The sequence below is a fragment of the Lagenorhynchus albirostris genome, chromosome 1 (genome assembly GCF_949774975.1).
Source record: "Lagenorhynchus albirostris chromosome 1, mLagAlb1.1, whole genome shotgun sequence".
Lineage (NCBI taxonomy): Eukaryota > Metazoa > Chordata > Mammalia > Artiodactyla > Delphinidae > Lagenorhynchus > Lagenorhynchus albirostris.
Window position 1 is genome coordinate 13,567,664 of NC_083095.1, and position 14,947 is coordinate 13,582,610.

Genomic DNA, 14,947 nt, shown 5'->3' on the forward strand with positions numbered 1-14,947 from the left:
GGAGCCCACTGGGGACTCTGCCCCCCCCCTTGTCCTACCCCCAGCAGTTCCTTTTTGTCTGTTTATACCCATAATGTGTGAGTGTGAGCAGTAAGATTCCATTTAGCCAAAGATTTCCGGGGCTATAAAAAACGCTTTGAGGGCTTCCCTGGTGGCGCAGTGGTTGAGAGTCCGCCTGCCGATGCAGGGGACGCGGGTTCGTGCCCCGGTTCGGGAAGATCCCACATGCTGTGGAGCGGCTGGGCCCGTGAGCCATGGCCTCTGAGCCTGCACGTCCGGAGCCTGTGCTCCGCAACGGCAGAGGCCACAGCAGTGAGAGGCCCGCATACCGTTAAAAAAAAAAAAAAATGGCTGAACATCGGTAACTTCATACAGTTCATGGTTCGAGCGATTCTTTTGACTCTTAGCCCCAAGTGCAGGAAGAACTTGAACTTACGTTGCGCCAGCCCAATGGAGATGCATGCCTCCCTCCAAGGAACGTGCCGAAACTCAAGGACAGATAGGAGTGCAGAGTGGTAGTCTCTCTGACTGTCTGTCTGTCTCTGCAGGCCCTGATCCTCCATCAGCTGGGCCGCTACAGTCTGGCCGAGAAGATCCTCCGGGACGCGGTGCAGGTGAACTCCACGGCCCACGAGGTTTGGAACGGACTGGGTGAGGTCCTGCAAGCTCAGGGCAACGACGCGGCGGCCACTGAGTGCTTCCTGACGGCCTTGGAGCTGGAGGCCAGCAGCCCCGCGGTGCCCTTCACCATCATCCCCCGCGTGCTCTGAGCAGCGCCCCAGCCTCACTGCTGCCCAGGCCAAGGGGGCCCCGCCTGGGCGCTGAGGGTCGAGTGTGCGCACGAAGGCCCTGGATGAATGTGCGATTGACCACAGTGGACTAAACAAACCAACCCCTGATCGTCGCTCTCTACGTGCATTTCTGTTGTCGTTTTCGCCAGCCCAATGATAGTTTCTGAATCTACTGACGTTGTTCAAAATGGATCATGTGCCATATTTTGTTAGCTGACATCTAAGTTTTAAGTAAAATGATCATGGAATTAATCTGCAAATGTAGAAGAATATATTCAAAGTTAAAATTCAGTGGCAGAACAGATTATTTTTATCAGAGCTCTAAAGAAAACTGTTCTCTCCCCACCATCACCACTCCTGCCCTACCCTTGGCCCAGAAACCAAATGTGAATTTTCTGTTTTCCGCCTCAGTACTCGTCCAAGCCAGGACACCAGCCGACAATTTCTTAGTTTTGTTGTCAGTAATTGTACCATGTGATAAATTACTGCCCTCACTTAGAACAAAGCCTGAGTCCAAGAATATTTATATTTTACCAATATAGGCCTGTTACAAGAGAAGGAAATATGAGTTATTTAAGTTTAACTTTTTTATGTGAATTCAGAGTTTATTTATCGATGGAAATATGTACAAAGAAGCTTCAAATGGAATATTTACCGACATTCCTTATACATGACAGACACTTGGCTAAATGGAAAGATGAAGTTAATAATAAAATGATTTTTAAATGGACCCATGGCTTGTGTTGTTCGTGAAAGCCCACAGACCCGAGAGAGGTTAAGACTCAGTTTCTGGGGTGGGGAGCTTTCGGCGCCTGGGGGCCGCCCTGGATAGGTCAGCCCTTGGAACTAGGAGGTCCAGCCCTGATTTTAGTGTGGGAATTCACCTTTCCCAGCTCTCCCCATGTTGCCTGGGATTGGAGCATGTGACTGAGGCCTGGCCAGTTAACATCTAGCATTCACTTCTACGGAGGATGGGGAATGAGCGTGTGACCTGAAATGGTCCAATGAGAGTGGGAGCTGCAAGGAAAGAGTCTCACTCTCCTGAGGGACCTAAACTTGAGAGGTGAGGCTGGAACTGCAGTAGCCGTCCTGCCACCGTGAGGAGAGGGCATGTAGAGGTTTGGGGGCCAGATGTGAAGTCAGAGACTCAGCCCAACAGAGTGAATAGTAAAGATGAAGAACCAGAGAGGACTTGAGCAGGCCTCTCTAATCCCCCAGAGCTGCGTGGCTGAGCCGTGGGGTGACCCCACCCTGCCAGGACCCAGGGACGTGTGCAGAGCCTGAGCTCTGATCGTAGGCACGCTAAGTCTCGATCCCCCTCCCCCTAAGCTAGGCACAACCTCCGTGACTCACTAGGCAGGCAGGTGAGGGGGCTGCTGATGTCTGGAGAGAGACTGAAGGCAGGAGCTCACTGTAGGCAGAGCAGGTAGGCATCCCAACTTTAGCACTGGCCCTGCCAGGCAGCACCTGGAGCTGCGGGTGGTCATAAGTCATGGAATTTGCAACGTGAGACACTGGCAGGAAAGGACAGGTGCTCAGAGGGGCAGCAGCTAGCCCTGGCTGGAGGATCAGGGCCAGCCTGCCGTCCTGTGCAGCACTGCGGGAAGAGACCCTCTCAGGTCAGGACCGGGAAGGCAGGAGGCCAGGGCCACCCAAGGATAATAGTCTAGGTATCATACCAGCCACTCTCTGCCAGGCTGGCTGTGTGCCAGGGCCTTGCCTTGGAAAGTCCTGCGCACGTCAGCCTGCGCAGGGGCGCTGGTGACGGCTGCTGTCTGCCTGTCCACCATCTGTCCCCTCCGTAGTGTTCCATCTCCCTTGGGAGAACCCAGTCTCCACCCGTATGGCTCAAGGATGAACACATGGGCCCGGCCTTTTCGTCCAGAACTCTACAGCCCCCAAGCTTAGTGACTGGTTCAGGTTTAGACATGTGGCCCAAACTTGGCCAATGGGAGGCCCCTCTAGCACTTGTGTTATGGAAATATTAGAAAAAACCTCTTTCTACTGGGTTTGACATCCTGATAGGACGCCAGCCTGGGGATGGGGGTGGCCATTTGGCACCATGTGGGATGGCCTGCCTGAGAATGATGCCAACTCAGGAAAAGAGTGAGAAGGTAGAGAGACTGGGTCCCAGGGTCATGGCTGGAACACGAAAGCTCCAGCTCCCCCCCCCCCAGTTGGAAGGGAATGGGAGGGCGGGTGGGCCAGGGAGGGGAGGACGAAGAAGTGAGGGGAGAGGGGATGCCCTTCTTTAAAGGGAGCCAGCCCTCCTCCCCACCACCAGCAGCGGGGAAGGGTCTTGGGGACAGGGCCAGGTTGGGGCCTGGGCCAGGTCCCAGGTTCACTCTCAGGACCAGGGAGGGCTGTGAGCTCAGGATCTCCCCAGGTGGGACCCAAGGCCTCCTTCCCCTGGACCCCTTACCTGTTCATGGCCCAAGAGAGGGCCTGTGCGTGTCCCTGTCTGTGACCGCATGGAACAGCCCCCAGAGTCCTCCGGATGGTCACTCCGAGCTCCTCTGTGGTCACATGACCATCCTTGGATGCCCCATCCCATCTGCCCCCCGGAAGTCCTGCCCTTAGCCAGGCACCCATCTCACACACTCTGGAGATCTTCGCCCTCCACCCTGTCTGCTCTGGGCATGTCGGGCAGCCTCTCACTCCCACCTCAGCCGTGGCCCCAGCCCAGCGGCCCCTCCTCAGCTCCCCCGGCATCGCCAGCACGGGGTAAGATGGCAGGCTCGGCTGAAGGCTTGGGGGCAGCAGAGGGGGTTCTGAGGCAGAGCCAGCCACTCCGTGCCCTGCCGTGTCCCTCTTCCACGCCCTCCCAGCCTCTCCCACAGGGAGCCTAAGGCGGCACAGTGCCTCCTCCTTCACCTCCACCTAACTCCTTCCTGCCCTCTCCCCCTCCCCCCACCCCCTCTACCTCTCATGTCCAACTGGGGGCACCAAGTGAGTTGTAGAATTGGCGCTAGCCCGCTCAGGCCTCCTCTGGTTCCTCTCCCTCCCGCCTGCTCTGGAAGCATCCACACAGGGGACCACAAGCTCCTGAGGCCGTGCTCAAGTCCTGTCCGGGGGCAGACGGGCAGTGGGCAGACCATGCCAGGCTGTGAGGACCCCAGCCCCCTCCCCCCCAACACACACACACAAGCGGATGGCTGTCCCTAGGAGACTGACCCTCAGAACTGCCACCAGCCTTCCTCCCACTCGAGGTCAGCTCATTTCCTGCTGCCTCCTCCCACTCCACGGCCAGATGGGACCAGGAAAAGGACATCCTGCAAATGTCTCAGGCAGGCAGGGGCTCCTCCAGAGGGTCTTTGGGGGCCAGGCCGAGACCCCCACCCCCACCCCGCCCCGCCAAGGCCATACCCTGGGGGACCCATTCCAGCTCTGTGCCTGCCGGGGGATGACCCTGAGTCACTGTCCCTCTCTGGGGACAGGCCCCCCTGCCAGCCTGCCCTCCCAGCTGAGACATGAGTCAGCAGGCAGCTGTAGCGGGTATGCGGTGCCAGGAAGGGGCCACCCCGTGGGGCCACCGCGAGGGGCCTGGGAGCCAGGCTGCCGCTGGACCCCTCCTGGATTCTCAGGCCCAGAGTGACGCTGGCTACGGGGGGTGGCAGGCAGGTCGTGGGGTGCCTTCTTCCCGTCCGCCTGGAGCAGCAGCTCCAGCTGGGCCACCCAGAGCCTCCAGGGCCCTCCCTGCCTCCCCCGTCTTCTACTGGTTGACCCCTGGCCCCCTGAGGACAATAGGCTTTCCTGGTGACCACTGGGCTGTGGGTCACACAGATCTGGCTGGAATCCCAGCTCTGCCCGGTCACGTCACCGCCAGTGGAGAAGGGCCTCCTGCTCCTGTCTCAACGTAGGGGTGACATTTCCCCTCACACCGCCGTTGGGCCTGTTAATACAGCCTCGATGAAGCACGGGGCCTGGGCCCCGGGTACGCTGCAGGGACGCCCCTCTTTCTCCCCTGCCTGGAGTGAGGCGAGTCCCTGGGGAGACAGGCCGCTCCCTCCTCCCTCTTCCCACACAGAACTATTTGCAACCACATGGCGATTCCCACTGCACTTCATTCCCTCTCTGCTTGGAGGAGGAGATGAGACGCCTGGGCCGGGGGCCTCCTGCCCACAGCGCCAGGACAGCAGGGGTGCAGCTGGTGGCCTCCCTCACCTTTGCCTCCTTGGCCCCCGGGTCCAGGAGAGGGGGAGAGCCAGCCCACACGCGCCATGAAGCTCACGTCTGCAGCTGCCTGAAGCAGGGCCTGTGTCCAAGGGCTCAGGCCGTGGGGCCGGCCAGCCAGGCTTTGAATCTGGGCCTGGTTGCTCATTCTCTGAGGAACCTTGTGGTGGGGGGGACGGGGGAGCCGTCACTCGTCCTGAGCCTCAGCTTCCTCATCTGTCAAATGGGCAGAACAAGATCACTGCAAAGATTCAGAGTGTGTGTAACATAAGCACAGCGCTCGACAGGCACATGTGCTCCATTGATGGTACCCGTGTTAACATGACTTTCACCACCACTGTGCTTATCGTTACTCTCCGGTGAGAGCCCAGCCTGGCCCTCCCATGCAGCACCCCCAAGGCCATGGTGGGAAGGAGGGGATTCCAGCCTGAGCTTCAGCCCCAGCCCCCAGCCCCACTGCCCCTCAGCAGCACCCGGGAAGGTACAGCTGCCAGGAAGGTGGACCCCCCCCCCCGGATCCCCCTTTGTTAGCTACCAGGTTCTGAGCACCTCCTGTGGCCTTAGGTGGTCACAGTCTAGGTGGGGACTGGGGAGACAGACAGCAAACAGAGCAGTAAATAAATAATTACTGGATAGATGGCAGTGCTGGGAGCAAGTTTTACGTAATGGGTGGATGGCTACTTTAGATGGGGTGGCCAGGGGACACTTCTGTGAGGCAGTGACACTGAGTGATGGGAAGGCCCCCCACCATGGAGAAAGGTAGGAGTCTGGGGTTCTCTGCCTAAAAGAGGATCATGTACAGACTTCCTGAGGGAAAACCATGGCCAAGAAGCCTGTGGTTCTGCCACTTTTTACTCTAGATGCCTGGGCCCGGCAGTGTGCAAAAGGGGGCCCTTCCTCTAATTGTCAGCAAGGAACTGACAATCTGACTATTGTCAGAAGATGAAAAAGCATTCTCTAAACTGAAACGATGTGGCCCACTTTAAATCCTCTCAAGGTTTTGTTGTTTTTTTTTTAACATGGTTGGTCAAAAGTTACTAATTTAGTTTTTACAAATATTTTCATTTAGCCAATCGTGGTCTTAAAAACAATAAAATTCATTAAGCAATCAGATGGAACTTAAAAACCACACGACTTTTCAGCACAGTATTTTGAATCTTCAGGCTTTCAACTTCCTGAAGAATTTTTACAAACTTCATTTTCTCGTATTTAACATCTTGAACCTGGGCAGCTCCTGTCTGCCCTGGCAGGTGCACGTGGCTTTCTGTGGAAATGAAATTGCTTCACCCATAACTCTGCCTTTTTAAAAATAACAAGCAGCTTTCTCTCTCTCTCTCTCTCTCTCTGTGTGTGTGTGATTATAAAATACATGCTCATTGTGTTAGTTTCCTATTGCTGCCGTAGTCAATGGCCACTTAGTGGCTTAACACACGTTTATTCTCTTAGAATTTTGAAGTCAGAGGTCTGCAATGGGTCTTAAGGGGCAAAAGTCAAAGTGTTGGCAGGGATGTGTTCCTTCTGGGGGCTTGAGGGGAGAATCCGTTCCTTGCTGTTTCCAGCTTCTAGAGGCTGCCCACATCCCTTGGTTTGCAGCACCTTCCTCCATCCTCAAAACCATCAGTGAATCGTGCTGACCTTTGATCTTCCTCATCATAGCACCTGCTGCAACCCTGACTTCCACCACCCTCTTTCCCAGGTTAGGACCTTATGATTACTTTGGGCCCAAGTGCATAATCCAGGATCACCTCCCCATCTCAATATCCTTAACATAATCACTTCTGCAAAGTTCCTTTTGCTCTGCAAGGTGAAAAATTCACAGGCGTGGACATCTTATGGGTGGCGGGCGCATTTTTCTGCTGACCACTCCCACCACACACAGTTTCAGGAATACAAAGGTAAAGGTCATTAAATTCTACCATCTAGTGTTAACTTTCTCATCATTCTGGCCTATTGTCTTCCAGCAATTTCCTATGAGTATATATATTTTTGAATGATAACTGCATTTTATTTTTTTAATTTTCATTTTATATTGGAGTATAGTTGCTTTACAATGTTGTGTTAGTTTCAGGTGTACAGCAAAGTGATTCAGTTATAGATATACATATATCTATTCTTTTTCAGATCCTTTTCCCATATAGGTTATTACAGAGTTTTGAGTAGAGTTCCCTGTGCTGTACAGTAGGTCCTTGTTGATTATCCATTTTATATATAGTAGTGTGTATATGTTAATCCCAACCTCCTAATTTATCCCTCCTCCCCCCACCTTTCCCCTTTGGTAACCATAAGTCTGTTTCTGTTTTGTAAATAAGTTCATTTGTAGAGTGTATATTTTTAATAAAGTAAAATCATACTCTATGTAACACTTTATACACCATTTCACTTAATCTTCCCCTTGTCATTAAACTCCATGAACAATTAAAGACAGCCTAACCTTCCATCACATGGATGCCCTGTCAAACATTTAACCCTTATTATTATTATCTAACCCTGGCCCTTATTATCAGCCATTTAAGGGGTCTTACCCTGTCACACCACATACAACGGAATAATTAATGCTAGCTCACATTGATTGAGCACTTACTGTGTACCAAGTACTGTTCTAAAAGATCTACGTACAACTAAAAGATGCATGAATTCATCTAACCCTTATGACAGCTCTGTGAGCTGGATGCTATTACTACAGATACTGGTACAGCTGCGGGATGAAGCTTTCTTCAGAAGATGAAGAAACTTGCCCACGGTTGGGTGATTCCGTGGTAGCTTCAAACCCAGGTCACCAGACTCCAGAATCCACACTCTTAGCCCCTCACACACACATTTTCTCCAGCATCTCTGATTATCTATCTTAGGATAGACTTCTAGGAGGAATGTTAGTTTGTGCAGGAACCACGCTACACACTTTCTGTGGACTGTCTCACTTAACCCTCACGGTTCCATGAGGTGGTCTATAAACTGAACAGAGCCCACGTGGGTGGCTCTAGTTGCTAGATGCTGTCTGACCGCTCTGTGTGGAGACCAATCGCTAGCAGCACAGAGGGCTATCGGCTCCTCCCTCACAAGCTCACCTTGCCAGCTGGTGCCCCAATGCATGTGAGGCGTAGACAGAGGGTACCATCAGGAAGCAGGTGCCAAAGCAGGTACCCGGTCTGGGCCGGGTGGGGCTCCCAGTCTCTGGCATCTCAGGCACTGAGAAGCTCTCCCATGAAAAGTCCGCTAGGGCAGATGCATCAGGATTCTGATGGCAGGATTCAGCTTCCCTTCTGGTCTGATCAGGCAACAAAATCCTCAAAGGCATCTGGACACAGAATTAGATGGAGGTTTGGTCCTAGGTGCTCCAGGAGGGGTAGAGGTTACTGGGCGCATTAGAGGTACCCGTACAATATCGCTAACCAATCCACCCTGATTGTGGATTGACGCACACTTTAACACCACTAATTTCATCAAAAAAAAAAAAAAAAAAAGCATTTCTCAAATCTACCCTCATTTTATAGATGGGAAAACGGAGACTCAGGGTGATAAAGTGACTCATGGGAGAGCATAAGCTGTATTCCATCCAGGATCCATCTGATTCCATGGTCCATCCGTGGCCTCCCTGTGGGAACCAGGGCGAAAACCATTAACACTTTTAATGCCCTTGATACGTATGAACAAATCACCCTACCAGTTTATACTCACACCGTAGGCTGTGACTGTGTCTGCTCACTATGGGGACCCTGACCACTCGGCAGGCTGTGCGTAGCCAGCTGAAACCCCGAATCCAGCCTTTCTGTTGTGTGGCCAGCTTGGGGGGCATTCCAGGCTCACATCAGGGTAGTGTGGGGTGGTCTGCCCTTTGACATCACCCATTCTTGCTTCCCTGGTTTGTGCCGGTACCTGGGAGGCACAGGTGTCCTGCATGGCTGTCTGCATTGTCCTCAGAGAAACCTTATCACAAACAGAAGTCCTTATCATTCAATCATCATATGCCCAACTCATCTACCAATAGATGTCTACTCTGGGCCAGGACATCCTTCCAGACCTCTGCCCTATCCAGTGCCCCAAGACCACTTCTGATTGTAGTGTGATCATAAGTGAGTCACCTCCCTCTCTGGGCCTCGGTTTCCTCGTCTGTTAAAAGGGTAGGAAAGAGTTTGAATGAATGATCCCTGATCCTTTGTAACTTTAAACATTGCCGAGTTTAGGGATAATTGGACCCTCTCCCTGTGGGACAGTGGAAGGGCTGGGGATTAAGGGAAGTATCAGTGTGAAGCGCCTGGCATAGAAGATGCTCAAAGCAAAGTGAGGCTTGAGAAGCTTAAACACTCAAGTGTGGGCTGGAATTAGCAGCTCCTTTCTGAGGAGTAGAGTTTGGAAAGAGGAAAACTAATAACACTACCGTGGAGAAACCTGGCAGGAGAAACCTAGAGATCAGGTCGACATCACCAGTGGTTAGTCATGTGGACGGCATGTACCCTGATAGGATGGGATGAGAAGGCTCTTCACCCCTGTGGGCTTCTTCCCCAAAACCCAGTCATGAGAAAACACCAGAAAAACTCAAACTGAGGAACTTTCTACAAAATACCTGACAATACTCCTCAAAACTGTCAAGGAAATTCTAGAAAACTGACCCGAGCTGGAGAAGCCTATGGAGACATGACAATATCACGTGGTGTGGGGATCCAGGCACAGGGAAGGGACACGGGTGTGATGGATTGGTGACATCTAAATAAAGTTTAATAGCAATATACCAATGCTGGTTTCTTAGTTGCGACACATATACCAGATAACAGAAGGGAGTAATATTAGTAGAAACTGGGTGAGGGGATATCTGCGTATCTATGTTATCTTTGCAACTTTTCAGCAAATCTAAAACTATCCCCAAATTAAAAGTTTATTTAAGAAGGAAGTGCGATTTGGGCCAACAAGCACAAGAAAAGACAGTCAACATCATTAGTCATGAGGGAAATGCAAATCAAAACCACAGTGAGATACCACTTCACACCCACTAGGGTGTCTATGATCAAAAAGACAGACAATAACAAGTGTTGGCATGAATGTGGAGATACTGGAGGCCTTGGGTATTGCTGGTGGGAATGTAACATGGTGCAGCCACCTGGGAAAACGGCCTGTCGGTTTCTTAAAAAGTTAAACATCGAGTTACCCAGGAATTCCTCTCCTGTGTATTCACCCTAAAGGAAATATCTGTCCACACAAAGACTTGCTTTATTCATAATAGCCAAAAACTGGGAACAGCTCAAATAGCCATCAACAGATGATTGGAGAAACAAATTGTGGTCCGTTCACATAATGGGATAGTCCTGGCAATAAAATAGATAACTAATGAGAATCACTGTATAGCACAGGGAACTCTACTCAGCGCTCTGTGGTGACCTAAGTGGGAAGGAAATCCAAAAAAAGAGGGGATATATGTATATGCATAGCTGATTCACTTTACTATACAGCAGAAACTAACACAACATTGTAAAGCAACTATACTCCAATTAAAAAAAAAAGGAATGGACTATTGATACACACAACAACATGGATGGATTTCAACGCAATGATGATGAGTTCAAGGAGCCAGTCGAAAAAAGAGAGCAGACTGTATGATTCCATTTACAGAAAATTCTAGAAAATGAAAACAAATCAGTTACAGAAAGCAGACTCGTGGTTCCCGGGAGCAGGAGGGAACTGAGGAGGGTGGAGGGGGTCAGGTGGGTGGGGTTACAAAGAGGATAAGGCAAGTTTGGGGGATTATGGGTCTGTTCACTGCCTGCACTGTGGTGCTGGCTTCATGAGTTTAAACCTAGGTCATACCAAATTGTACTCTTTACATATGTACAGTTTATCATTTGTCAATTATACCCCAATAAAGCTGGTTTTTTAAAACAAAAATAGAGTCACAGATGTAGAAAACAAACTTATGGTTACCGGGGAGGAAAGCCGGGGTGTGGGGGGGAGGAGGGATAAATTGGGAGATTGGGATTGACATATACACACTGCTCCATATAAAATAGATACAGCACAGGGAACTCTTCTCAATACCCTGTAATGGCCTATACAAGGAAAGAATCTACAAAAGAGTGGATATATGTATATGTATAACTGATTCACTTTGCTGTACCAGCTATACTCCAGTAAAGTTTATTTTGTAAAAGCTGTTTTTTTTAAGTGAAGACTGAAAATGGGGACAAAGACCACATGGCTTACGTCTTCCCACCTGTAATTTGGGGTGATCGTGTGTGCCCCAGACCCCCTGAAAGCCCAGGATGAAGAGGGGCCGAGGTGAGCCCTGCCTTGGCCCAAGGGCCCGAGCACCTAACTCCAGGCTGGGCAGCTGCAGGGCCCTGGTGGTATGAGGACCCTCCCGAAAGAGGGGGAGTCCACTTACCCTCTCTCTTTTTTGTTCCTGAAGAAATGCCACATGTACTTTGGGAATTTTTCAACACAATTGTCTAAAAATAACCTGGGCCACCACAGCCCGATTCCTTTTTAGGAAGGGTTTCAGCAGCCCAGCCTGTCCTGGCTACCGGCTCAGGAAGTGGAGGCTCGGCCGGGCAGGGCCCGGGGCAGAGGCCGCGGTCTGGGGCCACGGGGATCCTTCCCTCGCTCAGGCCAGGCCCACCTCCTCTCTCCCACTTCTGGGAGCACAGGGCACAGCCAGGCAGCTACCTCCTCATCATCGCTGCTCCCTATGCCAGGCCCACGGCCCCAGTGCACCTCCACCCCCTGCTACAGTGCCCTGCGTGGCTTCTCCGTGCCTCGGTTTTCCCATCTGGGAAGCGGAGTGCACTGCTACCTTGTCCTGCTCACTCTAGGGCTGGGCTGTGCTCGCGGGGCTGAGAGTATGGACGGCTCTTGGAAACAGTGCACATCTGCCCTTTTCTGTGGTGGAGTGGACAGGGCAGGCTTGAGAAGGCTGGGCTCCGGCCAAGGGTGCAGCCAGACCAGGCACTGAGCCCTAGCACCCCCCATTTCCTGGGGGCGCAGGCCTGTGCTCCCCCCAGGCTGTGAGGGTTATGGATATGATGTATGAAGACCCTGGCTGGGCTGTGGTGCCCAGGCCTGCTGGCTTCATTCCATGATGAATAACCCTCACACCAAACCAAGGAGACTGCTACTCATATTACACCTTATTATGGATGGAGTTGTACCCCTCCAAATGCACACGTTGAAGTCCTAACCCCCAGTACCTCAGAATGCAACTGTATTTAGAGACAAGGGCTTTAAAGGAATGGAAAACTTATATGAGGTCATATGCGTGGACACTGATCCAATAAGACTGGGGGAGATTGGGAGACAAGAAGAGGAGATTAGGACTCAGGCACGCACAGAGGGATGACCATGTGAGGACCCGGGGAGAAGGCGGCCGTCTACAAGCCAAGGAGAGAGGCCTCGGAGGAAACCACCTCTGCCGACACCGTGATCTTGGACTGCCAGCTCCAGACCTGTAAGAAAACAAATGTCTGTTGTTTAAGCCCCCGGTCTGTGGTACTTTGTCGTGGCAGCCTGCGCAGACTAGTAGATGCCCCATCACACGTGAAAAGGCCAAGGCTTTGAAAAGGTTAAGAAACGTATGCGGGGTCACATAGCTGGTGAGCAGCTGGGGGCAGGATTTGAAGCCTGGGCCGTCTGTCCCCCAAGCTCTTTCCACTGAGTTCTCTGGAAGGAAGGGTGGTTCTCTCTGTCCCTGAGCAAGCACGGGCAGTGAAGGGTTTGGCCATTGGTGAGGCCACGGGTAATGGGCCTACCAAGCTGCCTCTCCCCAGCCACAGCCCCAGGAGCCCCTCCGGTGGTGAGGGGCAGAAGGGACAGTGCGATGCATGCAGGAGACTCAGCTTCCCCAACCTGCGTGCAGCTGCTCAGCTGACCAGGGTGGAGTCGAGCCTATAGCTCCCAGTGCCCTTTCCCCTGCCACCTCCTTCTGGTCCTCAGTCCTGTGGGGTCCAGGCTCTGCCCCTGCCCAGGGACCCCATCAGGACGGGGCCTCCTGCACAGCTGTTCATAACTTGCCTCAGGAGGACGGATGGCAGGTGAGCCAGGAGCTCTGCTCAACAACACCAGGCACACAGTCCAAGGACAGAGAAAAGTGTATTGTACAATTCGGGCCCTGCACCTGAAGCCAGAAGGAGTGACAGAGGGGACCGGGAAAGAGTCCGGGCTTGGATCCGGCAGGTCTAGGGGAAACGCCACCGCCCTGCTGTGCTGTGGGCAAAATACATAATGACCCTCAGTTTCCTCATCTATAAAATGGGGGGATGTTTCCTGGACAGTTGGAAGGATTAACCAAGGCACACTTTTTTTTTCCCTTCCCCTTCCTTCTCCTCCCCTTTCCTCCCTCCCCTTCTGCTACAGAATTGAGGGCTACATGCTCACAGGCTATGGTACACACAGAGACACACACCAAGGCACACACACGCCTGCTACACACTCCTGCTCGCACGCTAGGCATGCAGCAGGCGTACACACACCCTTACGGCACTTAGGGATGAGCGGGCTGGGCTGTGACTCCCCAGCACCCAGCTTCCCGCCTCCCCTAGGGCGCTGTTGCCCTGGCAACCAACTCGGGCTCAGGGTCTGGAGCCAAAGGACTAGCTCCCCCCATTATCCAGTGTGGAGAGGGGCATCTCTCTTTGAGACCCAGTTACACCTGGATTTACAGAGAGGTCGGGAGGGCAGAGGGTGGTGTGGAGCCCGCCTGTGGCTGCAAGAAGAGATAGGATTGGGCTGGGGATGGAGGAGGCCTTCCCTGCCCTAGCGCCCCTCCACGAACGTGAAGCTCCCTTGGGGGACAGGTGATGGAGGCAGACTCTCAGAGAAGAAGCTCCAGAGACCAGGAAAGGCCTGTGGCTGGGAGAGAGAGGAAGCCATGGCAAGAGCCTGGGCAATCTCTCTGGTCACTTCCATGCCCAGCCGGGACCAGGCACCTGGAGGAAGCCGTACCGACGGCAGCCCCTGTGTCCTTCAGCCAATGGCTCCTCCTTCCACTACCCCGCTGGGTTTCCTTGGGAGGGGTTTCCCCTACGCTCCGCTCTTCTGTTCCTTTCAAGGGTCCTAACTGGCCCCTGCATCCTCACGGATATCCCCGCCTGTCCTTCCTCTCGAGCAGAGGGCCTCCGGATTAACAGAGGTTCATCGTTTGTGCTTAGGCTGCACTAACCACTGTTTTAAGTGCTTGACCTCGGCCCCTTCCATTTCTTCCGTGGGGTCTCAGCCAGCGCGCCCTGTTGCTGTGCCTGCCCAGTCTGCGTGCATCTCAATGCAGTGCCTCATCCGCTAGGGGCCTACTATGCACCAGGCACCCTGCAGAAGGCGCCCTTGCACCCTTCCCACCTGGCCCACGGGGCCCATGACATGGAGGATTATGTCACCTTCCCTCAGCCCCCATCAGAGGCCACGGCCCCAGACACTGGAGTCAGACGCCCCGGGTTTGAGTCCTAACCCCGCCATGTGTCAGCTGTGTGACCTTGGGTCTGTCCCTTGCCATCCCAGCTAACTTATCTGTAAATGGGAGGGTAATAAATGTGCCTAATTTATCAGTTTGTTGTAAAAATAACTATGATCGTGTACTGAAAGCTCAGAGCGCTAGGCCCCAAGTGCAGTAAGCACCCAATAAGCATCGGCTATTTAGTTCTGGGGGTGTCCTTGGAGGTCCAGTGTTTAAGACTCCACCCTTCCACTGCATGGGGCACGGGTTCAATCCCTGGCCGGGGAACTAAGATCCCGCATGCCACGTGGCACGGCCAAAAAAAAAGCATCAGCTATTTAGTCCAGCAGGATGCAGGGAGAACCAGGAGATGTGTATTCTAGCCCCCGTCCCGTGAGAATGCCCGCTTTGGGCCTGTTTCTCCAGCTGAGAAAGAGGCTCTTGAGGGCCGCTCTCTTTACTGCTGTGATGTCTTCTATGGACCAGGTTGTGATGTCAGGCAGGTCATCGCTCCCAGACCTCAGTTGGTCACCTGCCCTGTGAGAGGCTCAGGCCGGTGCTGTCCCCCCTCAAACAC

The 14,947-nt window shown here is 52.9% G+C and overlaps 1 protein-coding gene across 7 annotated transcripts in view; it reads left to right on the plus strand.

The window, feature by feature from the left end:
* Positions 1 to 1,521, plus strand: part of TTC7B (tetratricopeptide repeat domain 7B) — a 239,921-nt gene extending 238,400 nt beyond the window's left edge. For all 7 annotated transcript variants that reach the window (XM_060170014.1, XM_060170084.1, XM_060170174.1 and 4 more), the window contains one exon: positions 549 to 1,521. In XM_060170014.1, coding sequence (XP_060025997.1) covers positions 549 to 770 — 222 coding nt within the window. In that variant the 3' untranslated portion in view covers positions 771 to 1,521. The remainder of the gene's footprint in view (positions 1 to 548) is intronic.
* Positions 1,522 to 14,947: the final 13,426 nt, after the last annotated feature.